General features: G+C 44.7%; 1 protein-coding gene and 1 pseudogene across 3 annotated transcripts; one reads left to right on the forward strand and one right to left on the reverse strand.

The window, feature by feature from the left end:
- Positions 1–1,051: 1,051 nt before the first annotated feature.
- Positions 1,052–17,948, forward strand: LOC106574483 (nardilysin). 3 transcript variants are annotated; one of them, XM_045697708.2, is made up of 32 exons: positions 1,052–1,225; positions 2,540–2,764; positions 3,102–3,333; positions 3,435–3,516; positions 3,704–3,857; positions 3,954–4,027; positions 4,126–4,221; positions 4,464–4,586; positions 4,810–4,867; positions 4,953–5,026; positions 5,209–5,278; positions 7,482–7,559; positions 7,729–7,849; positions 8,105–8,163; positions 8,627–8,681; positions 8,766–8,870; positions 9,061–9,184; positions 10,827–10,913; positions 10,986–11,105; positions 14,435–14,486; positions 14,894–15,044; positions 15,119–15,246; positions 15,351–15,516; positions 15,627–15,658; positions 15,783–15,921; positions 16,063–16,110; positions 16,222–16,274; positions 16,587–16,670; positions 16,817–16,907; positions 16,992–17,108; positions 17,257–17,346; positions 17,623–17,948. In XM_045697708.2, the coding sequence occupies exons 1-32, from the start codon at positions 1,173–1,175 to the stop codon at positions 17,851–17,853; spliced, it is 3,372 nt and encodes a 1,123-aa protein (XP_045553664.1). In that variant the 5' UTR covers positions 1,052–1,172; the 3' UTR covers positions 17,854–17,948. The 3 variants fall into 3 exon arrangements, with proteins under 3 accessions (XP_045553664.1, XP_045553666.1, XP_045553665.1); XM_045697710.2 differs by lacking the exon at positions 1,052–1,225 and adding an exon at positions 1,497–1,584; XM_045697709.2 differs by lacking the exon at positions 1,052–1,225 and adding an exon at positions 2,114–2,400.
- Positions 17,949–18,512: 564 nt separating this feature from the next.
- On the reverse strand, positions 18,513–23,894 carry LOC106574485 (histone-lysine N-methyltransferase PRDM9-like; annotated as a pseudogene).
- Between the last annotated feature and the right edge of the window lie 775 nt (positions 23,895–24,669).

Here is a 24,669-nt window from a genome sequence, read left to right on the forward strand (position 1 = left end):
ATTACTGTGGTTACATGTTCAGTATATGTATTGACCAGCAAACCCACTGCAGCCTACCTCACTAGCTCACTCTCCATCCCTGCTTTGGACAATTAATAGCATGACTCTCGTACTTTACCCTTTTCCTTTATGGTTGATATTAACGACGAAAGGAGATATTATCTGTCTCTCTCCTATTGTGTACCACTACTGTTAAATACTGTGGAAAAATAAAAAACAGGGAAAATAAGTACTTAGAACTACCAATTATTGTAGATAAATATTGAAGAAAAGGGTAAACACAACACTGGACTGAACCCCCTAATTGTCAAACGAATAATAATGTACAACAATATACGTAGACGATACATGAATAGAGGTTATGCAATATGGGTGTATATACACTGCATGCTTCTTAGGTGTGTAATTGACATGACCAAGGAGCTATTGCAAATGTGAAACTAGGAAAAATGTACGTTACACCGCGTGATTTTACAGTACACAAACAAGAGTGTGCAATATAGAAGGGTAGTCAGCGGACATTAGGTCACATGACCAAGGAGCTAATGAAATTGTACATTTTGAATTCATGTAAAATCATGTGAGATGAAAATAGACAAACTAAAGGGTGTGCAATGTGTAGGCCCACTGAGTGGGCATTCTGAACCTTGTTTGAAGTCACTAGGTCACATGACCAAGGAGCTATTGAAATTCTACATTTTGAAAAATGTATGTAAAATCATGTGAGATGAAAATGGACAACATAAAGGGTGTGCAATGTGTGTCTATGCCACCGGGTAGCTACAACCAGTTTTGAAAGTGTTAGGAGTAATGGTAGAGCTATTGAAATTTGAAAAATGTGATTTGTCACTATGTTGACGGTCCCTAACTGCTGATGGTGGACGTAAGGAAAACTACAGGGGAATATCCAACCTGAAACTGTCTTTACCTCGGTTCGCACGTTGAACTGTAAGCCTACAGACCATCAACAGACAAACTCTATCAATATCTGCCTGTTGTCGCCTACCCCCTAGCGGCTTAACACTGCCACTGGAAGGTTTGGAATTTAGGAAGCAATTTAATAGAACGTATCAATTGTATTCTACTGTATCTGCATCACAATGTACAGTAGCCTATCTCAAGCCTTTCTATGGACAAGCCAACAAGCGACTGTAACTACCTCGATGCAATGAATGAGTACTGAAAAATATAAACTCATTATGGCCTGCTGTAACGCGGGACTGTGGTAAGTATAGGTCCTGCCAGACAACTTGTCGACCCTAACCATTTTGTTGTTGCTGCTAGTGCTACAGTATTTGTTAGTTACAATGTAACAAACAGTCTTGTGTTGCTGCTACAATGTAACCACAATGTGAAGAGTAGAGAAGTTCCCACGTACCGGGTATTTTTGCCCAATCACGATCGTTCAAAGTTCCCGTAATCACGCCCTTGGGTGTGTCTGCCTTGTTTCGGAGCAATCAAATGTTGCAATGTTGAAACGCTCTTCGTTTTCGACGAATCAAGCCGCTGCTTATGGCAAAAATAATCATCCTACCTTATGCAGGGGAAACACTAGGTTCCATCCCTGTGATATCAAGAAGCAAGGTATGGAAACATCGCCGGGACCAACGCTACTTCGTTAGCTGTCAAACTTGAAAAAACACAAGTGTCATTTCTAGGATATAGAACCAATTTGAAGTATACATTCCTGTAGTAGAAACGGGGGGTTGACATGTGTTGTGTGAGTCTCTAGCCTAGAAAAGTCTGAGGCGTTTTGATAGTGTTGTCGGTCGATCGATCATTGTGAAGTAGCCTGTAGCCTGCTCTCTCTGTGTTACTGTATCTTTCATCTTATGGACATTTTGTAACAGATGTCTCGCTTGCTACAGTTTGCTGCTAGCGGTACAAGTTGGCTGACTTGCGGTGCTGACTGAGCCCACATAAAGCCCGCAGAGAGGCGAGCCGGGGACGGTGTAGTGTAGGGCACTGGGGTTGATTTTTTAGCTGACACACAGCTGAATACGGGCGTTGGGTGAATAGATGTTATTGTTGCGCACCCCCCCCCCCCCCCCCCCCCCCCCCCCCCCCCGTCTGGCATGTTCATCATTTTTTTGACAGCTGATCAAACTAATACATAGATGTTTGCTTCACAGAGTCTTACTTTCAATCACTGTCATTTATTGCACTTCTTGACAGACATGTCATTAAAATACAATATTCGCTGGGTAGTCTAGCTTAAGCAATACTTTTAAATGAAATGAAGTCCACCCCATCACCATTGCTGTCCTTAGAGTGACACGCTGTGTCACGGTGTTGGCCAGTAGAGCAGGGCTATTCAGTTCCAGACCTGCAGGGCCCAAACCCCTTTGGTTGTCATCCTTCCCTGCTAATCAGATGACTGACTCAGACCTGGCACACAAGGTGAATGGACTCTCTGCCCAATCAGTGACATGAATGAACTTCCAAGTAGAGAAGAGTCCCTCCAGACCTGGAGTTGAATAACCTGTCTATTGGTTTCCCTGAGTTCTATTCACCGTGGCTCGCTGTTGTCACCCCACAGTGCCAAAGTGTCGTCGCTATTCAGAATGCCACAGACCAACAAGTCCAGAAGTACCTCGGCCAGTGGCTCTAGTACCGGACCGGACCGAGGGGAGGAAAGAGAAGAAGAAAGAGAGGAAGCTGAGCCAGAGCCAAAGGTCCAAGTCCAGGAAGCAGGGGATGGAGGAGGAGAGAACACTGGAGACGCAGAGATCATCAAGTCCCCTAGTGACCCCAAACAGTACAGGTAACATCAACCTTTACCTTACACACCAACGTTTGTGTGTGTGTGTGAGAAAGAGAGACTGTGTGAGATAGAGAGACTGTGTGAGAGAGAGAGATTGTGTTTCTTTCCGTCCGTCTGTCTGTCTGTCTGTCTGTCTGTCTGTCTGTCTGTCTGTCTGTCTGTCTGTCTGTCTGTCTGTCTGTCTGTCTGTCTGTCTGTCTGTCTGTCTGTCTGTCTGTCTGCGAGACTCTCGCACGCAGTAAAAAGTAAACAGCTGGAGGGCCAAACTGTGTGTGTGGTTGTGTCAGCATCTTAGAATAAGAAAATAGTGTTTACCTCTGTCTAACCCCTCCCACAGGTACGTCGAGCTGACCAATGGGCTTCGAGTTCTGCTAATTTCAGACTTCACTGGTCCCGCCTCCTCTGGAGATGACGAATCAGAGGAGGAGGAGGAGGAACTGGGGGAGGAGGAAGAAGACTCAGGAGAGGGAACAGAGGACGAGTCTGAAGAAGATGAAGATGACAAGGACAGTGACTTTGATGATGACGAGGATGGAGGGAAGAGGAAGAAGGGACACTCAGAGAAACAGGTGAGAGGGTGACCTGAAGAGGAGATATCAGCACATTAGCAGCAATAGTAATAAGGGTATTGATGATTGTGTGTTTGTGTGTGTTTGTGTGTGTGTGTCAGTCTGCTGCAGCGCTGTGTGTGGGTATTGGCAGCTTCAGTGACCCCAATGACCTCCCAGGCCTCGCCCACTTCCTGGAACACAGTGAGTATGATGACCCTTGAACCTTAAGGATGAGATTGTTTGTTTTGTTGTGATAAATCTGATTCAATGCTGTGTTTGTGACACAAGGGGATATAAATAGACTTTGCTCTCCTCCCTCTCTCCTCTCTCTCTCCTCTCCTCCCTCTCTCCTCTCCTCTCCTCCCTCTCTCCTCCTCTCCTCCTGTAGTGGTGTTCATGGGCAGTGAGAAGTACCCATCAGAGAATGGTTTTGATGCCTTCTTGAAGAAACATGGGGGCAGCGACAACGCCTCCACGGACTGTGAGAGAACCGTCTTCCAGTTTGACGTCCAGAGAAAGAAATTCAGAGAGGCTCTGGACAGGTCAGCAACACACCACCATTATAGTCTCTGTGCCTTGTCTCTTGATCCGGATTAGTCCATCTGACTCTGTACCTGTCTGTGATTGGCTCTCTCCAGATGGGCCCAGTTCTTCATCTGTCCTCTGATGATCCGAGACGCCATCGACAGGGAGGTGGAAGCTGTCGACTCCGGTGAGAGGCATTCTGGGAAGAATTTTTTGTTGTTGACCTTATTCAGACCTTATGCACTGGTTATGTAGTGACCTGCTCCCCCTTCTGTCTTTTATCAGAGTACCAACTGGCCAAGCCGTCTGACTCTCACAGGAAAGAGATGTTGTTTGGGAGTCTAGCGAAGCCAGGTCACCCCATGGGCAAGTTCTGCTGGGGTGAGGGCAGACACACACACACACACACACACACACACACACACACACACACACACACACACACACACACACACACACACACACACACACACACACACACACACACACACACACACACACACACACATGAACTACTCTGTGTACTGTGTTGTCATGTGTAAACGAGACAGATGTTGTGTTATTGTGGTATGTGACTGAGCTGTTGTCATGGTTTCCACCGGTGGTTGTCATGGTTTCCCCAGGTAACGCCCAGACTCTGAAGACAGAGCCCAGGAAAAAGAGGATCAATGTTTACAAGAGGCTCCGCTCCTTCTGGAAGAGACATTACTCTGCCCACTACATGACCCTGGCTGTGCAGTCTAAAGGTGACACACGCACGCACGCACGCACGCACGCACGCACACACACACACACACACACACACACACACACACACACACACACACACACACACACACCACACACACACACACACACATACACACACACACACACACAGCCGCTCAGTCACACATGTAACTCTGTTGTCCTCCTCGGTGTGTGTGTGTGTGTGTGTGTGTGTGTGTGTGTGTGTGTGTGTGTGTGTAGAGAAGCTAGACACTCTAGAGGAGTGGGTGAAGGAGATCTTCAGTGGAGTGCCCAACAAGTGAGTCTCAGCTGTAGATTAATCCCTCACCATTCATATTATAATATGGCCATTTAGCGAACACTTACTGAACCCTGTTCCTCAGTGCTCAGCCCAAGCCGGACTTCTCTGAGCTGCTGGATCCCTTTGATACTCCAGCCTTCAACAAGATGTACAGAGGTAGGAACACCTGCTCTGTTGAGCTGACCTGTACAGACTTCTCTCCTGATCTCCATTAGAGCCACACAGCTTCAGTTCAGCTCAATGAAAATAGGATTTTGAATGGGAATCAATTGTTGGTCCCCAAAAATATATGCTCACAAGTAAAGTAAGACATAGCTGTGTGTGTGTGTGTGTTTCAGTTGTTCCTGTGAGGAAGGTCCATGCTCTGACCATCACCTGGTCCCTGCCTCCTCAGGAGAAACACTACAGGTAAGAAACACAACAACAGATAATTCAGCTACGACAGATAATACAGCTATGACAGATAATACAGCTACGACAGATAATTCAGCTACGACAGATAATTCAGCTATGACAGATAATACAGCTACGACAGATAATTCAGCTATGACAGATAATACAGCTACGACAGATAATTCAGCTACGACAGATAATTCAGCTACGACAGATAATTCAGCTACGACAAATAATTCAGCTATGACAGATAATACAGCTACGACAGATAATTCAGCTATGACAGATAATACAGCTACGACAGATAATTCAGCTACGACAGATAATTCAGCTATGACAGATAATACAGCTACGACAGATAATTCAGCTATGACAGATAATACAGCTACGACAGATAATTCAGCTATGACAGATAATACAGCTACGACAGATAATTCAGCTACGACAGATAATTCAGCTACGACAGATAATACAGCTACGACAGATAATTCAGCTACGACAGATAATTCAGCTACGACAGATAATTCAGCTACGACAAATAATTCAGCTATGACAGATAATACAGCTACGACAGATAATTCAGCTATGACAGATAATACAGCTACGACAGATAATTCAGCTACGACAGATAATTCAGCTATGACAGATAATACAGCTACGACAGATAATTCAGCTATGACAGATAATACAGCTATGACAGATAATACAGCTATGACAGATAATACAGCTATGACAGATAATTCAGCTATGACAGATAATACAGCTACGACAGATAATTCAGCTATGACAGATAATACAGCTATGACAGATAATACAGCTATGACAGATAATACAGCTATGACAGATAATACAGCTATGACAGATAATACAGCTACGACAGATAATACAGCTACGACAGATAATTCAGCTATGACAGATAATTCAGCTACGACAGATAATACAGCTACGACAGATAATACAGCTACTACAGATAATTCAGCTATGACAGATAATACAGCTACTACAGACAATACAGCTATTAAAGATATTACAGATAATACAGCTACTCCAGATAATACTACTCCAGATAATACAACTACTCCAGATAATACAACTACTCCAGATAATACAACTACTCCAGATAATACAACTACTCCAGATTATACAGCTGCTCCAGATAATACAGCTGCTCCAGATAATACAGCTACTACAGATAATACAACTACTCCAGATAATACAGCTGCTCCAGATAATACAGCTGCTCCAGATAATACAACTGCTCCAGATAATACAGCTGCTCCAGATAATACAGCTATATAGGGAAAGGGAAAGGGGGATACCTACTCAGTTGTACAACTGAATATATTCAACTGAAATGTGTCTTCCACATTTAACCCAACCACTCTGAATCAGAGAGGTACGGGGGGCTGCCATAGTCAACATCCACGTCTTCGGCGCCCGGGGAACAGTCTTGTTCAGGGGCAGAATGACAGATTTTTACTTTGTCAGCTCGGGGATTTGATCACACAGATAATACAGCTGCTCCAGATAATACAGCTGCTACAGATAATACAGCTGCTACAGATAATACAGCTACTACAGAAAATACAGCTGCTACAGATAATACAGCTGCTACAGATAATACAGCTGCTACAGAAAATACAGCTACTCCAGATAATACAGCTGCTACAGATAATACAGCTACTACAGATAATACAGCTGCTCCAGATAATACAGCTGCTACAGATAATACAACTGCTCCAGATAATACAGGTATATAATACAGGTACTCCAGATAATACAGCTATTACAGGTAATACAGCTACTACATATAATGCGGCTATTACAGATAATACAGCTATTACAGATAATACAGCTACTACATATAATACAGCTACTACAGATAATACAGCTACTACAGATAATACAGCTATTACAGATAATACAGCTACTACATATAATACAGCTATTACAGATAATACAGCTATTACAGATAATACAGCTATTACAGATAATACAGCTATTACATATAATACAGCTATTACAGATAATACAGCTGCTACAGATAATACAGCTATTACAGATAATACAGCTATTACAGATAATACAGTTTTATAACACAGGAACTACAGGAGAGATACTACAGTTGATGATGCACCTCTCTCTCTGCCTCACTGTTTCTGCCTCTCTCCGCCCCCCCATCCCGTTCTCTCTCTACCTCTCTCTCTCTCTCTCTCAGGGTGAAGCCTCTCCACTACATCTCTTGGCTGATTGGTCACGAGGGCACAGGTAGCATCCTATCAATTCTCAGGAGGAAGTGAGTCAGAACTACGGCATGCAGGACTACATAACCCATAATGCACCGCTTTATAGCTATGTTTATGTGGTAACTGTGCTGAGGTGTGTGTGTGTGTGTGTGTGTGTGTGTGTGTGTGTGTGTGTGTGTGTGTGTGTGTGTGTGTGTGTGTGTGTGTGTGTGTGTGTAGGTGCTGGGCCATGGCTCTGTTTGGAGGGAACAGTGAAACAGGCTTTGACCAGAACTCTACCTACTCCATCTTCTCCATCTCCATCACACTCACTGACCAAGGATTCCAGAACTTCTACCAGGTTGGTACACACACACACACACACACATTCAAAATCCTATTTTCCCTAACCCTAATTATAACCCTAACCCTAGTTATAAACCTAAGCCTAAAATTGTATTTTTACAAGTGAGGACTGGCAAAATGTCCTCACTTCTCTGAATTTTAGTTGGCTTACAATTCTTGTGCGCACTTTTGGTACTCACAAGTATAGTAAAACGTGCATACACACACACTATTGGTACACAGTACACACATTATCTGTGTTTCTCTACAGGTGGCTCACCTGGTCTTCCAGTACCTCAAGATGATGCAGAGCCTGGGCCCCCAACAACGGTAGTGTCTCTGTGTGATTAGTGCTTCATTATAGGCATGTGAATTGCAGAATATCTGCTTTATTTATACAGTATATGAGTATCTATCTCTCTTTCTCCCTCTCTCTTTCTCCCTCTCTCTTTCTGCCTCTCTCTCTCTCCCTCTGGCTCTCTCTCTCTATGCCTATCTGTCTCTCTTTCTCTCTCTCTCTGCCTCTCTCTCTCCCCATCTCTCTCTCTCTATGCCTATCTGTCTCTCTGCCGCTCTCTCTCTGCCTCTCTCTCTGCCTCTCTCTCTGCCTCTCTCTCTCTGCCTCTCTCTCTCTCTCTCTCTGCCTCTCTCTCTCTCTCTCTCTCTCTCTCTCTCTCTCTGCCTCTCTCTCTCTCCCTCTGGCTCTCTCTCTCTCTGCCTCTCTCTCTCTCTCTCTCTCTCTCTCTGCCTCTCTCTCTCTCTCTCTCTCTCTCTCTCTCTCTAAGTTTTGTAGGATCTATGAAGAGATTCAAAAGATTGAAGCCAATGAGTTTCACTACCAGGAACAGGTAAATACTACTAGCATTCTCCTCCTATCTACAAGTACAGGAATGAATGCACCCAACCTACCGATGATCCCCTGTGTGTTTCAGACAGACCCTATAGAGTATGTGGAGGATATCTGTGAGAACATGCAGCTGTTTCCTAAAGAACACTTCCTCACCGGAGACCAGCTCATGTTCCAGTATTCACCTGAGGTACGGACTGTGTGTGTGTGTGTGTGTGTGTGTGTTTGTGTGTGTGTGTTTGTTTGTTTAGGTGATCGTTGCGGCCCTTTCCTTGCTTACTAAACTAATCGTGTGTGTGTGTGTGTGTGTGTGTGTGTGTGTGTGTGTGTGTGTGTGTGTGTGTGTGTGTGTGTGTGTGTGTGTGTGTGTGTGTGTGTAGGTGATCAGTGCGGCCCTGTCCTTGCTGACTCCAGACAGATCCAACCTGTTGCTGCTCTCTCCAGACCACGAAGGCCACTGTCCCCTCAGGGAGAAATGGTTTGGGACACATTACAGCGTAGAGGGTGAGATACATACATACATACATACATACATACCTACTACAGTGGCTTCAGAAAATATTCACATCACTTGACCTATTCCACGTTTTGTTGTGTTACAGCCTGAATTCAAAATGGATTAAATATATGTTTTTCTCTCACCCATCTACACACCATACCCATAATGACAAACTGAAAACATGTTTTTAGAAATGTATTGAAAATGAAGTACAGAAATATCTAGTTTACAGAGTTATTCACATCCCTGAGTCAATACATGTTAGAATCACCTTTGGCAGTGATTACAGCTGTGAGTCTTTCTGGGTAAGTCTCTAAGAGCTTTGTACACCTGGATTGTACAATATTTGCACATTATTCCTATTAAAATTCTTCAAGCTCTGTCAAGTTGGTTGTTGATCATTGCTAGACAGCCATTTCACATCTTGCCATAGATTTTCAAGACGATTTTAAGTCAAAACTGTAACTAGGCCATTCAGGAATATTCAATATCGTCTTGGTAAACAACTCTAGTGTAGATTTGTGTTTTAGGTTAATGTCCTGTTGAAAGGTGAATTTGTCTCCCAGTGTCTGTTGGAAAGCAGACTGAACCAGGTTTTCCTCTAGGATATTGCCGGTGCTTTGCTCTATTCCGTTTATTTTTATCCTAGTCATGCCGTTGACAAGCATACCGATAACATGATGCAGCCACCACCATGCTTGAAAATATGAAGAGTGGTACTCAGTGATGTGTTAGATTTGGACCAAACATAACACTTTGTATTCAGGACATAAAGTTTATTTCTTTGCCACATGTTTTGCAGTTTTACTTTAATGCCTTAATGGAAGCAGGATGCATGTTTTGGAATATATTTTTATTCTGTACAGGCTAGTGTTGTGGAGTAATAACTACAATGTTGTTGATACATTCTCAGTTTTCTCCTATCACAGCCATTAAACTCTGGTTTCCTTCCTCTCTGGCAACTGGGTTAGAAAGGACACTTGTATCTTTGTAGTGACTGGGTCTATTGATACACCATCCAAAGTGTAATTAATAACTTCACCATGCTCAAAGTGATATTCAATCTCTGTTTATTTTATTTTTATACCCATCTACCAATGGTACCCTTCTTTGCGAAGCATTGGAAAACCTCCCTGGTCTTTGTGGTTGAATCTGTGCTTGAAATGTACTGCTCAACCGAGGGACCTTACAGATAATTGTATGTGTGGGGTACAGAGATGAGGTAGTTATTAAAAAATCATGTTAAACACTATTATTGCACACGGAGTGAGTCCATGCAATTTATTCTGTGACTTGTTAAGCACATGTTTACTCCTGATCGTATTTAGGCTTTTAGGGGTCAAATACGTATTTATTCAAGACATTTCAGCTTTTCATTATTAATTAGTTTGTTACATTTAAAAAAAAACATTATTCCACTTTGACATTATGGGGCATTGTGTGTAGACCAGTGACACAACATCTAAATGTAATCCATTTTAAATTCAGGCTGTAACACAACAAAATGTGGAAAAAGTGAAGATGTATGTATACTTTCTGAAGGCACTGTATGTGTTTGCATTATTAGAGGACCAGATCATATCAACATGGTCCCAATATGTAGAGAAAGAGAGAGAGTGTCCTGATAGTTGTCTCTTCTCTGTCCAGATATCCAGCAGGAGTGGAGAGAGCGCTGGAACGGAGACTTTGAGCTCAGCTCTGACCTGCACCTCCCTGTCGAGAACAAGTTCATCGGTTAGTGTGTGTGTGTGTGTTTGTGTGTTGTGAACCTTCCTAATGTGTTTATATTTTGTGTCTTCCTTCCAGCGACTGATTTCAGCCTGAAGCAGTCTGACTGTCCTGATACTGAGCTGCCAGTCAGAGTAACTGCCAACGACCGAGGATGCCTCTGGTACAAGAAGGACAACAAGTTCAACATACCCAAAGGTGTGTGTTAGGGCTGTGGCGGTCATGGAATTTTGGATGATGGTAATTGGCCAGCCAAATAACGCGATTTCCGTAATAACCATTTGAATAGTATTTTTTTTTTTTTAATGGAATGGGCGTCCCCATTGAAGTCAATGATGGCATCATGGATGGACTGGCAATCATTGCGAGTGTACCCACAGGAGCAAAGCAGGAAGTGTACTCATCAATATGTGCCGTGATTTATTCATTCAACCACAGAGGAAGAGGCGAAGCGAGAGGGTTTACTCCGCCCAAATTCTATCCACGAAAATAAGACCAAGAAGTGAGGAATTTTTTTGTATGGAGGTCAATGAGAAAGTGTTGAATTTGGTCAACAACAAAAATCGAATTGCTATATTGCTACGTGAGGCTTATTTGATGAAATATATGTTTCGTAATGGTTAGGTTGTTACGAATGCTCTGGTATAAGTGGACGCACGTGGAATTTGGCCAGGTTTGAAAAAAACAACTTTATATCAGTTGTGCCTGTTGTTCACACACACACACGTATCTGCCCTCTCATTGGCTAGAATGGTCCCACCTGAATGCCTTTCATATTTGAGGACATATATTTCCATTGTTAGAGCGGTCACTCCACTATCTTGTCAATATAATTGAAAATCTTTGATTCAACTCAACTGACGTTAGAAAAAATGCATTTCATTACAAGAGCCACATCAGTGAACGTCATTTGAATGAACATTCTACATTACCATGGAAGTCATTACTTCACAATACCATGCAGCCGTCCCTAGTGTACCCATGAGTTTACCAGTCAAATTGCCAGGGTAAGAAATTCCAAGCATATAGATCCTATTAAATGATTATTCTAATTGATAATTCTATGGTTCCAAGCCCGTTCTTTTCGTGTGTGCTGCTGTTTCCTAGGCAACCGAAGACTTGTTTGCTACAACACCTTGCTTGTTTCAACTAGGAGCAACGACGTTTCATCACGCTGTTTAGAGTACATGTTACAGCAGAAACAGACTCCACTGCACAAATTCCAGGCCGTCCTCTTCGTACCCCAAAAACAAAAATGACGACGGTTATTTTATTTTCATAATGGTTTTCATCCATACAGTAATTGTGCCAGCCCTAGTGTGTGTCTGTGAAGTGTGTGTTTCAAAGTAACTACTTTATAACACACACACACAATCTGGCGTCAATGTCCACATGTTCTCTTAAAGGACAATTCCACCCAAAAACTTTTGGTATTTGTTTCATTAGTCCATTGTTGATATAGTCCATGTCAGCAGTTTATCATTTGCATCATACTGGCTTGAATTTCTGTATTTTGAATGTTATTTATCTTGAAAACATGATTGCTGACATGCAAAACATTTTGGGACTATATCAACAAAGGACTAGTGAAACAAATACCAAAATATTGTTTTTGAGTGGAGTTTTGCTTTAATGTCTATCTGGTACAGCCAGTAGAAAACTGTCCGCCACTCTGACCCTGGTTCCTCTCTAGGTTTCTTCATAGGTTCCTTTCTCCTAGGGTGTTTTTCCTGGCAACTGTTCTTCTGCTGATGTACAGTGAGGGGAAAAAGTATTTGATCCCCTGCCGATTTTGTACGTTTGCCCACTGACAAAGAAATTATCAGTCTATAATTTGAATGGTAGGTTTATTTGAACAGTGAGAGACAGAATAACAACAAAAAAATCCAGAAAAGCGCATGTCAAAAATGTTATAAATTGATTTGCATTTTAATGAGGGAAATAAGTATTTGACCCCTCTGCAAAACATGACTTAGTACTTGGTGGCAAAACCCTTGTTGGCAATCCCAGAGGTCAGACGTTTCTTGTAGTTGGCCACCAGGTTTGCACACATCTCAGGAGGGATTTTGTCCCACTCCTCTTTGCAGATATTTTCCAAGTCATTAAGATTTCGAGGTTGACGTTTGGCAACTCGAACCTTCAACTCCCTCCACAGATTTTCTATGGGATTAAGGTCTGCAGACTGGCTAGGCCACTCCAGGACCTTAATGTGCTTCTTCTTGAGCCACTCCTTTGTTGCCTTTGCCGTGTGTTTTGGGTCATTGTCATGGTGGAATACCCATCCACGACCCATTTTCAATGCCCTGGCTGAGGGAAGGAGTTTCTCACCCAAGATTTAACGGTACATGGCCCTGTCCATCATCCCTTTGATGCGGTGAAGTTGTCCTGTCCCCTTAGCAGAAAAACACCCCCAAGCATAATGTTTCCACCTCCATGTTTGACGGTAGGGATGGTGTTCTTGGGGTCATAGGCAGCATTCCTCCTCCAAACACGGCCAGTTGAGTTGATGCCAAAGAGCTCCATTTTGGTCTCATCTGACCACAACACTTTCACCCAGTTGTCCTCTGAATCATTCAGATGTTCATTGGCAAACTTCAGACGGCATGTATATGTGCTTTCTTGAGCAGGGGGACCTTGCGGGCGCTGCAGGATTTCAGTCCTTCACGGCGTAGTGTGTTACCAATTGTTTTCTTGGTGACTATGGTCCCAGCTGCCTTGAGATCATTGACAAGATCCTCCCATGTAGTTCTGGGCTGATTCCTCACCGTTCTCATGATCATTGCAACTCCACGAGGTGAGATCTTGCATGGAGCCCCAGGCCAAGGGAGATTGACAGTTCTTTTGTGTTTCTTCCATTTGCGAATAATCGCACCAACTGTTGTCACCTTCTCACCAAGCTGCTTGGCGATGGTCTTGTAGCCCATTCCAGCCTTGTGTAGGTCTACAATCTTGTTCCTGACATCCTTGGAGAGCTCTTTGGTCTTGGCCATGGTGGAGAGTTTGGAATCTGATCGATTGATTGCTTCTGTGGACAGGTGTCTTTTTTACAGGTAACAAGCTGTGGTTAGGAGCACTCCCTTTAAGAGTGTGCTCCTAATCTCAGCTCGTTACCTGTATAAAAGACACCTGGGAGCCAGAAATCTTTCTGATTGAGAGGGGGTCAAATACTTATTTCCCTCATTAAAATGCAAATCAATTTATAACATTTTTGACATGCGTTTTTCTGGATATTTTTGTTGTTATTCTGTCTCTCACTGTTCAAATAAACCTACCATTCAAATTATAGACTGATCATTTCTTTGTCAGTGGGCAAACGTACTAAATCAACAGGGGATCGAATACTGTTTTCGCTCACTGTATAAAGGGCTTTATAAAATACATTTGATTGAGTTACTACAACAGTGAACAATTAAAATGGTCAATAACTTTGCTATTTCATTGATCTGTCGTTTCTACTCTCTCTCCGTTGAAAGGACGTTTCCTCTCTCTCCTTTGCTGATCTGATGTTTCTTCTTTCTCTCCTTCAGCGTACATCCGCTTCCATCTTATCTCTCCGGTCATCCAGCAGTCAGCCAAGAAGTAAGTCCAGGGTTTAGTTAGCCATTAGCCAACAAGTGTTTCACGGGTAGAGATTGTGCTAAAATCGTTAGCCTCTCGAGAATGCAGCCATAGTTAGGAACTGTTTTACACCATTTTTTTATCCTGTTTCTCTCTGCTTATCTCCCTCTCTCCACCCGCCCCTTCCTCTCTCCACTCTCTCTCATCCCCAACCCTCCTTTCCCCCTCTCTCTGCTTATCTCCCTCTCTCCACTCTCTCTCATCCCCAACCCTCCTTTCCCCCTCTCTCTCTCCCTCCCTCCCACCCTTCTCTCTACCCGCCCCTTCCTCCCTCCCTCTCTCTCTCTCTCTCCTCTCTCTCTCTCTCTCTCACCCTGCCCCTCTGCTCTCTCTCTCCCCTCCCCCCCCTCTCTCTCTCCCCTCCCTAGCCTGGTGTTATTTGACCTGCTAGTGAACATACTGGGTCATAACCTAGCAGAACCAGCCTACGAGGCTGACGTGGCCCAGCTGGACTACAAGCTGTCAGTAGGAGAACACGGACTGGTTATCAAGGTCAAGGGCTTCAACCACAAACTGCCTGTGAGTTAGACCCAGACACACTGCACCGCACGCCGCGCCACACACTCCACACTCACACACTCCCTCCTCTGTAGCTCCTGTTCCATCTGATCCTGGACCATCTGGCTGACTTCTCTGCCTGTCAAGATGTCTTCAGTATGTTCTCTGAGCAGCTCAAAAAGACCTACTTCAACATCCTCATACGACCTGAGAAACTGGGCAAGTACGTCACGTGTGTGTGTGTGTGTGTGTGTGGGTCGATTTGTTGGCATGTGTCCCATCTCACCGTTGTCTTCTCTCTCTCTCTCACCAAACACACACTCTCAGGGACGTGCGTTTGTTGGTCCTGGAGCATGGTCGCTGGTCCATGGTAGAGAAGTACCAGGCGCTGGCAGACGGTGGTCTGACTGTAGAGGAACTGATGGAGTTCAGCAGAACCTTCAAGACCCAGCTCTATGCAGAGGGACTGGTGCAGGGGAACTTCACTAGCCAGGTGACTGGACCATGAAAACACACACACATTACACACCCTTTCCACAAAACCCTCTTACCCTCTTGTATGATTTCTGCTGTTTATTAAAGTGGGATCTGTTTTCTCTACAGGAGTCAATCCAGTTCCTGCAGTACATCACTGAGTAAGTTTACACACACACACACACACACACACACACACACACACACACACACACACACACACACACACACACACACAACTAACTATCTTTGCTGTCCTCTCGCTGTCCCTTGTCTGTCTGTCAGTAAGCTGCAGTTCTCCAAGCTGCCAGCAGAGGTCCCAGTGTTGTTCAGAGTGGTGGAGCTGCCTCTGAAACAGCACCTCTGTAAGGTCAAAGCACTGAACAAGGGAGACGCCAACTCAGAGGTCACAGTCTACTACCAGGTACACACACACACACACACACACACACACACACACACACACACACAGGTACAATTCATCTGTTCATGACTGATTGATTCGCCTCTGACATTCATTCATTCTCTTCTCTTCCTCTCCCCTTCTCCCTCTCTCTCTCTCCAGTCTGGTCTGAAAAACCTCAGAGAACACACACTGATGGAGCTGCTGGTGGTGAGTACACCAACAAGCGTTCATCATTTCATCCCCTAACCCTTCATCCCTTCTTCCTCCTATCCTCTGACCTCTGTGTTGTTGATATTGTTGTTATTGTTGTGGTTCCAGATGCACATGGAGGAGCCCTGCTTTGACTTCCTCAGGACAAAAGAGACTCTGGGGTCAGTGTCTGTTTTTCCCTCTTCTCTGTCTGTCTGGTGACTAAATAGACCATGGAACCTCTGGAAAGAGTAGGAGTGTTAACCCCAGTGTCCCAACCTTCCTGAGTGTCCCAACCTTCCTGAGTGTCCCGACCTTCCGGAGTGTCCCGACCTTCCGGAGTGTCCCAACCTTCCTGAGTGTCCCAACCTTCCTGAGTGTCCCAACCTTCCTCGGCGTCCCAGTGTCTAAACCTTCTCCAGCTTCCAATTGGCTCAGTCAACTTAAACCCCTCTCTCTCCCTCCGTCTCTCTCCCTCCGTCTCTCTCCTCCAGGTATCATGTTTATCCAACCTGCAGAAACACATCTGGAGTCCTGGGCTTCTCTGTCACGGTGGAAACACAGGCCACCAAGTTCAAGTGAGGTCCTCATACTGACCGTATGAACCAATGACATTGTGCACTGCAGTGACTTTGATGTGGTCTTCCCGAGACTAGAAGTACTATCTCTTCTCTCTCTCTCCATCTCTTCTCTCTCTCATCTCTTCTCTCCATCTCTCTTTCAGTACTGAGCTGGTAGAGTTGAAGATAGAGGAGTTTCTGTCTTCCTTTGGAGAGAAGTTGAGTGCTCTGACTGAGAGTGCCTTCAACACACAGGTGTGTGTGTCTGACTGACTATATATCTGAGTGTACTGGAGTTTACTTGTTAAGCTGAAGGTGTGTGTGTGTGTGTGTGTACAGGTGACTGCGCTGGTCAACCTAAAGGAGTGTGAGGACACACACCTGGGAGAGGAGGTGGACAGGAACTGGGCCGAGGTCGCTACACAGCAGTATGTCTTCAACAGGCTTCACAGAGAGGTGAGACACACACACACCGGACAATTCAGTTCTTCTGTTTTTGTGGTGTGTGCAGAATTTTGTAGTTGCTGCAGTAGTTGCTTTCTGTAGTTGCTGCAGACGTTTCATGTGCGACTGCGTGTGCGTACGTGTTTGTGTGTGTGAGTAGATTGAGGCCCTGAAGCAGATGACCAGAGCAGAGCTGGTATCCTGGTATCTGGAGCACCGCGGACACAACTGCAGAAAACTCAGTGTACATGTAAGTGTGTATGTGTGTGTGTATAGGTGAGCAGTGTGTGTGTGTGTGTGTGTGTGTGTGTGTGTATAGGTGAGCAGTGTTTGTGCGTGTATAGGTGAGCAGTGTGTATGTGTGTGTGTATAGGTGAGCAGTGTGTGTGTGTGTATAGGTGAGCAGTGTGTATGTGTGTGTGTATAGGTGAGCAGTGTGTATGTGTGTGTGTATAGGTGAGCAGTGTGTGTGTGTGTATAGGTGAGCAGTGTGTGCGTGCGCTCTAACATCGACCTCCCTCCCTAGGTGGTGGGTTTTGGGCCGGAGGAGGGCGACCCCCCAGGAGATGACAAGCAGAGTCGTCGTGGCAACGGAGAGCGGGATGAGGAAGAGAGCGGCAGTTCGTCCTACGGAGAAGTGTCCAAACTGACCTTCCTCCCCGCCTCGCCCAAGATGGCCGCCGCTACAGCCATCATGGACATTCCTTCATTTACCCAGAGCCTTACCCTCTTCCCATACCACAAGATCATCCAATAGACTACCAATATCTATTTTCACAATATTTCTTTCAAACTCTCTCTCCTTCATTGCCTGACCATAACATCATCTAATAAACTCTATGAGATACACTATCACTGTCTTTGGGGCTGACTCTCTCTATCACATATGTAACATAATAGATATTCACAATATATCACAACTTCTTGTTCATTACTATGTCTCATAAGGCTTTAAAACTGCACCTCTATAAGGTACTATGCATGTTTATAAGGCAATATAACCCTTCACAGTGCATTTAGTAGGGTTACAACACTTTCTATAAATACAGTATGTAGTCTGCATCTAGTGGAGAATGTTTTATGGGATGTCCTATCTCTGCATAGTGTATAGCTTATGTAGACTTGTTATAAGCGTTCATAACAGCTTATTGGCAGTCAATAACCAGCTCCCGGCAACATTCAGGTAAGGGTCAAACATGGACGAGTCCTGGCCTGTCATATTCAACATGTCTCTCACTGCAGTCACCCTCCTCTCTCACTGCAGTCACCCTCCTCTCACACTGCAGTCACCCTCCTCTCACACTGCAGTCACCCTCCTCTCACACAGCACACACGGAATCAAAGATGGTGTACACAGTTCCACTGGATTTTTATTCAGGCAAACAAACTATTTGCGGCATTTAGGGTTTTGGAATGGCACCGGTAAATCAGTTGGTGCAAGTGACTCATAGGATCAGGTGTGAGTACGCTGGTGTTCCTTTAAGCTTCTTGACTGACTGAACCTCTTCCCACGCTGAGAGCAGTGATACGGCCTCTCTCCTGTGTGAATACGCTGGTGTCTCTTAACAATCCCCGACTCACTGAACCTCTTCCCACAAAGACAGCAGTGATACGGCCTCTCTCATGTGTGAATACGCTGGTGTCTCTTTAATTTCCCTGACTCACTGAACCTCTTCCCACGCTGAGAGCAGTGATACGGCCTCTCTCCTGTGTGAATACGCTGGTGTCTCTTAACAATCCCCGACTCACTGAACCTCTTCCCACGCTGAGAGCAGTGATACGGCCTCTCTCCTGTGTGAATACGCTGGTGTCTCTTAACAATCCCCGACTCACTGAACCTCTTCCCACACTGAGAGCAGTGATACGGCCTCTCTCATGTGTGAATACGCTGGTGTCTCTTTAATTTCCCTGACTCACTGAACCTCTTCCCACGCTGAGAGCAGTGATACGGCCTCTCTCCTGTGTGAATACGCTGGTGTCTCTTAACAATCCCCGACTCACTGAACCTCTTCCCACACTGAGAGCAGTGATACGGCCTCTCTCATGTGTGAATACGCTGGTGTCTCTTAACAATCCCCGACTCACTGAACCTCTTCCCACGCTGAGAGCAGTGATACGGCCTCTCTCCTGTGTGAATACGCTGGTGTCTCTTTAATTTCCCTGACTCACTGAACCTCTTCCCACACTGTGAACAGTGATATGGCCTTTCTCCTGTGTGAGTACATTGGTGTACCTTTAAGTCTCCTGATCGATGGAAACTCTTCCCACACTGAGAGCAGTGGTGAGGTCATGGCTTCCCTGTGTCTCTGTGTTTCTGGGTGAGGAGTGTGATGGGGGTGCGATCTGGAGTTGTTGAACACCGCTGAGAGCCACTGGGTGGTGCTAGTGTCTCTGATCTAATCCCTCCACTCCTCGGCAGCCTGACTACTCTTCCCTGTGGCATCTCTTTATGTGCTTGTAGAGGTAGATCTGAGCCGTGAAGGAGAACGGACAACCAGAGCAGGAAAAGATCTGAGACTGGGACGACTCATTCACACCTGAAAGGAAAGGAGAGAGGGAGGGGAGGAGAGAAACAGAAGGGGTGTTCAGAGAGGTCAAAGAGAATAGCAAGCTGGATAGAGAACTGAAGGGGTGTTCAGAGAGGTCAAAGAGAATAGCAAGCTGGATAGAGAACTGAAGGGGTGTTCAGAGAGGACGAAGAGAATAGCAAGCTGGATAGAGAACTGAAGGGGTGTTCAGAGAGGTCCAAGAGAATAGCAAGCTGGATAGAGAACTGAAGGGGTGTTCAGAGAGGTCAAAGAGAATAGCAAGCTGGATAGAGAACTGAAGGGGTGTTCAGAGAGGTCAAAGAGAATAGCAAGCTGGATAGAGAACTGAAGGGGTGTTCAGAGAGGTCAAAGAGAAGAGCAAGCTGGATAGAGAACTGAAGGGGTGTTCAGAGAGGTCAAAGAGAATAGCAAGCTGGATAGAGAACTGAAGCAAATACTGAAAGAAAAAGAAAGACTAATGATATCATTATATTCCACTTCACTTGAATAGAGAGATGGAAAGAGAGGGGGAATTGAACAGGTAGTTCTAGAGCAGTGGTAGTCTCTAATATTTCTGGGGGAGACACATTTGTGAAACGCACTCACTGGGTGAGCTACCATAACCTACCCAAATTTATTCATATTTATGCTATTTGAAATACTATTAACAAGGACCATGAAGCTATTTGATTCACAATGTTTGGACACTTGGGGGTATCATTATCTCAATATTTGCACAAAATATGTCAAATCAGATAATGCCAAATTTCAGTCTGAAGGAAGCAGTGGTGGAAAGTACTTAAATAAAAATACTTTAAAGTACTACTTAAGTAGCTTTTTGGGGTATCTGTACTTTACTATTTAAGTTTTGGACAACTTTTACTTTTACTTGACTACATTCCTAAAGAAAATAATGTACTTTTTACTTACATTTTCCCTGACACCCAAAAGTACTAAACTCAGCAAAAAAAAGAAACGTCCTCTCACTGTCAACTGCGTTTATGTTCAGCAAACTTAACATGTGTAAATATTTGTATGAACATAACAAGATTCAACAACTGAGACATAAACTGAACAAGTTCCACAGACATGTGACTAACAGAAATGGAATAATGTGTCCCTGAACAAAGGGGGGGTCAAAATCAAAAGTAACAGTCAGTATCTGGTGTGGCCACCAGCTGCATTAAGTACTGCAGTGCATCTCCTCCTCATGGACTGCACCAGATTTGCCAGTTCTTGCTGTGAGATGTTACCCCACTCTTCCACCAAGGCACCTGCAAGTTCCCAGACATTTCTGGGGGGAATGGCCCTAGCCCTCACCCTCCGATCCAACAGGTCCCAGACGTGCTCAATGGGATTGAGATCCGGGCTCTTCGCTGGCCATGGCAGAACACTGACATTCCTGTCTTGCAGGAAATCACGCACAGAACGAGCAGTATGGCTGGTGGCATTGTCATGTTGGAGGGTCATGTTAGGATGAGCCTGCAGGAAAGGTACCACATGAGGGAGGAGGATGTCTTCCCTGTAACGCACAGCGTTGAGATTGCCTGCAATGACAACCAGCTCAGTCTGATGATGCTGTGACACACTGTCCCAGACCATGATGGACCCTCCACCTCCAAATCGATCCCGCCGCAGAGTACAGACCTCGGTGTAACGCTCATTCCTTTGACGATAAACGCGAATCCGACCATCACCCCTTTTGAGACAAAACTGTGACTCGTCAGTGAAGAGCACTTTTTGCCAGTCCTGTCTGGTCCAGCGACGGTGGGTTTGTGCCCATAGGCGACGTTGTTACCGGTGATGTCTGGTGAGGACCTGCCTTACAACAGGCCTACAGGCCCTCAGTCCAGCCTCTCTCAGCCTATTGCAGACAGTCTGAGCATTGAGTGAGGGATAGTGCATTCCTGGTGTAACTCGGGCAGTTGTTGTTGCCATCCTGTACCTGTCATGCAGGTGTGATGTTCGGATGTACTGATCCTGTGCAGGTGTTGTTACATGTGGTCTGCCACTGCGAGGACGATCAGCTGTCCGTCCTGTCTCCCTGTAGCGCTGTCTTAGGCCTCTCACAGTACGGACATTGCAATTTATTTCCCTTGCCACATCTGCAGTCCTCATGCCTCCTTGCAGCATGCCTAAGACACGTTTACGCAGATGAGCAGGGACCCTGGGCATCTTTCTTTTTTTTTTTTCAGAGTCAGTAGAAAGGCCTCTTTAGTGTCCTAAGTTTTCATAAATGTGACCTTAATTGTCTACTGTCTGTAAGCTGTTAGTGTCTTAACGACTGTTCCACAGACGCATGTTCATTAATTGTTTATGAATCATTGAACAAGCATGGGAAACAGTGTTAAAACCCTTTACAATGAAGATCTGTGAAGTTATTTGGATTTTTACCAATTATCTTTGAAAGACAGGGTCCTGAATAAGGGACGTTTCTTTTTTTGCTTAGCAGGACACGAAAATGGTCTAATTCACACACTTATCAAGAGAACATCCCTGGTCATCCCTAATGCCTCTGATTTGGCAGACTCACTAAACACAAATGCTTAGTTTGTAAATTACGTCTGAGTGTTGAAGTGTGCTCCTGGCTATCCGTAAATTAAAAAAACAAGAAAATCATGCCGTCTGGTTAGCTTAATAGCTTAAAGGAATTTTAAATGATTTATACTTGGACTTTTACATTTGATACTTAAGTATATTTTAGCGATTACATGTATTGTTGATACTTTAAGTACATTTTAAACCAAATACTTTTAGACTTTTACTCAAGTAGCATTTTACTGGGTGACTTTCACTTGAGCCATTTCCAACTAAGGTATCTTTACTTGTACTCAAGTATAACAATTGGGTACTTTTTCCACCACTGGAAGGAAGTATGTTTTGTGGTGATTGAAATGCATCACAAAGGTATTGGAGTTCAGGAAAACATTAGGGATGATCATCAAGCAATCTGTGTGTATGGTCTTCTGTGGAGAACACATTTATTTCCACTAGTCAATCTGTGCAGATACATTCACATCACTCTGCCTTCTAACAAGGCCTACACTGCCTGTGTGTGCCATAGATGGAAACAGACGATACGCGTTCCTGACAATCTTAGCTTTCAGGCATGGGGTCATAGTCGCTAATAGCGGCAACCGTTAAAAAGCAGGAGACATATTTGTAGGAAGAAAACTATTAGAACATGAGCTAGAAATCGCTGTTACCTCTGTTTGCCCCAGCCCCTATAGTGGATACAGAAGATTACTCATGTAACCACGGTTCTATGAAGTAAGCGGTGCATTCAGCTGACTGAGGGAAACACATTTGTTCAGATTATTGCACAATGACTGCCTGTTCTAGAGGGACGAGGAAAGGGAATAGGGAGAGAGGTAGAGAGAGAAAGCCCAAAAGTACCTCTAGCGGAGCTCTTTCTGTCCCAGAGGAAGTCGAAGATGATGCCCAGGTCTCTGGCGTATTCTTCTCCGTACCACACCAACAGCTCCTCTCCAACAGTTATAGGCTTACAGCAGCGGTACATAATCCCTCCTCTGTACTGGAAGGCCACCAGATTCTGCTCTTCTTCACTACGGGCACAGTTCACATACCTGACAGAGAGAGGAGGAGTGGTAAGAGAGAGGGAAGGTATTTGGTAGTTTATTAGGATCCCCATTAGCTGATGCGAAAGCAGCAGCTACTCTTCCAGGGGTTCACACAAAACATGAAACATGACATAATACAGAACATTAATAGACAAGAACAGCTCAAGGACAGAACTACACACTTTTATTTAAGTGGGACAGACTACTTAAATTAAATCAATTCAGGCCAACTCAACATCATCGAACAAGATGAAAACACAGAAGGATAGAAAGATGTAGAGACTGGGAGAGAATAAGATGGAGAGAGGGATGGATGGAGAGATAGAAGTTAGCCAGAAGTTAGATAGAAGTTAGCCAGTTCACTAGCTAACATTAGAATTCAGCTAACCACGGTTGGTGGTCATCAGCTATCCCTTAGCTCGAAAAGCTATCGCCAGTTTTGTACAACGCGACTCAGACCAGAGCATACCGGACCTATTTTCTCTCCATATCCCCAGATTCCTACCGCAAGCTCTGGACATTTACACCTAGATCTTGCAGCTAGCTAGCTGCTACCCGAGTGATTATTGGCTAACGTCGGTCCCGGAGCTAACATCAATTATTCCGGAGCTAGCCAGCTGAAGAGTTCCATCAGCCACTCCTGGGCTACAATCACCTATCCGGTCCCGTTTTACTGTCGATTACTTCATGACTGGGCTACCGACGTTATCTGCATGAGGGAGTTAGCCAACTGGCCCCTCCGTCGCGACGTAACCTGAACGCCCATCTGCGGCCAGCTAATCGTTCGCTGTCTTATCGGCTGCTATCTGAATAGGTCTATCGGCCAATTTTCTTGGCCCACTATAACTATAACTATTTTTGCCAATTGGATTGGTCCCCTCTACCACACGTAACCCCACTAATCTACCGATGGAAACGCACGAGGTGGCTAAAAACAGACCATCTTCTGCCAACTTGCTACCCATGGCCCGGCTAGCTGTCTGAATCGCCGTGACCGCAACTGACCTCACTACTCACTAGACCCTTTTGATCACCTGGCTAAGCATGCCTCTCCATAATGTCAATATGTCTTGTCCATTGCTGTTCTGGTTAGTGTTTATTGGCTTATTTCACTGTAGAGCCTCTAGCCCTGCTCATTATACCTTATCCAACCTCTCAGTTCCACCACTCACACATGCGATGACATCACCTGGTTTCAATGATGTTTCTAGAGACAATATCTCTCTCATCATCACTCAATGTCTAGGTTTACCTCCCCTGTATTCACATCCTACCATACCTTTGTCTGTACATTATACCTTGAAGATATTTTATCGCCCCCAGAAACCTGCTCCTTTTACTCTCTGTTCCGGACGTCCTAGACGACCAATTCTCATAGCTTTCAGCCGTACCCTTATTCTACTCCTCTGTTCCTCTGGTGATGTAGAGGTGAATCCAGGCCCTGCAGGGCCTAGCTCCACTCCT

The sequence above is a fragment of the Salmo salar genome, chromosome 16 (genome assembly GCF_965601325.2).
Source record: "Salmo salar chromosome 16, fSalSal1, whole genome shotgun sequence".
Lineage (NCBI taxonomy): Eukaryota > Metazoa > Chordata > Actinopteri > Salmoniformes > Salmonidae > Salmo > Salmo salar.

Coding starts and splice junctions, on each gene's coding strand:
- LOC106574483 (XM_045697708.2), top strand. CDS start 1,173: ATGAGTACTGAAAAATATAAACTCATTATGGCCTGCTGTAACGCGGGA. Junction 2,765..3,101: donor AGTGACCCCAAACAGTACAG/GTAACATCAACC, acceptor CCCCTCCCACAG/GTACGTCGAGCTGACCAATG. Junction 14,487..14,893: donor ATCCAGCAGTCAGCCAAGAA/GTAAGTCCAGGG, acceptor TCCCCTCCCTAG/CCTGGTGTTATTTGACCTGC.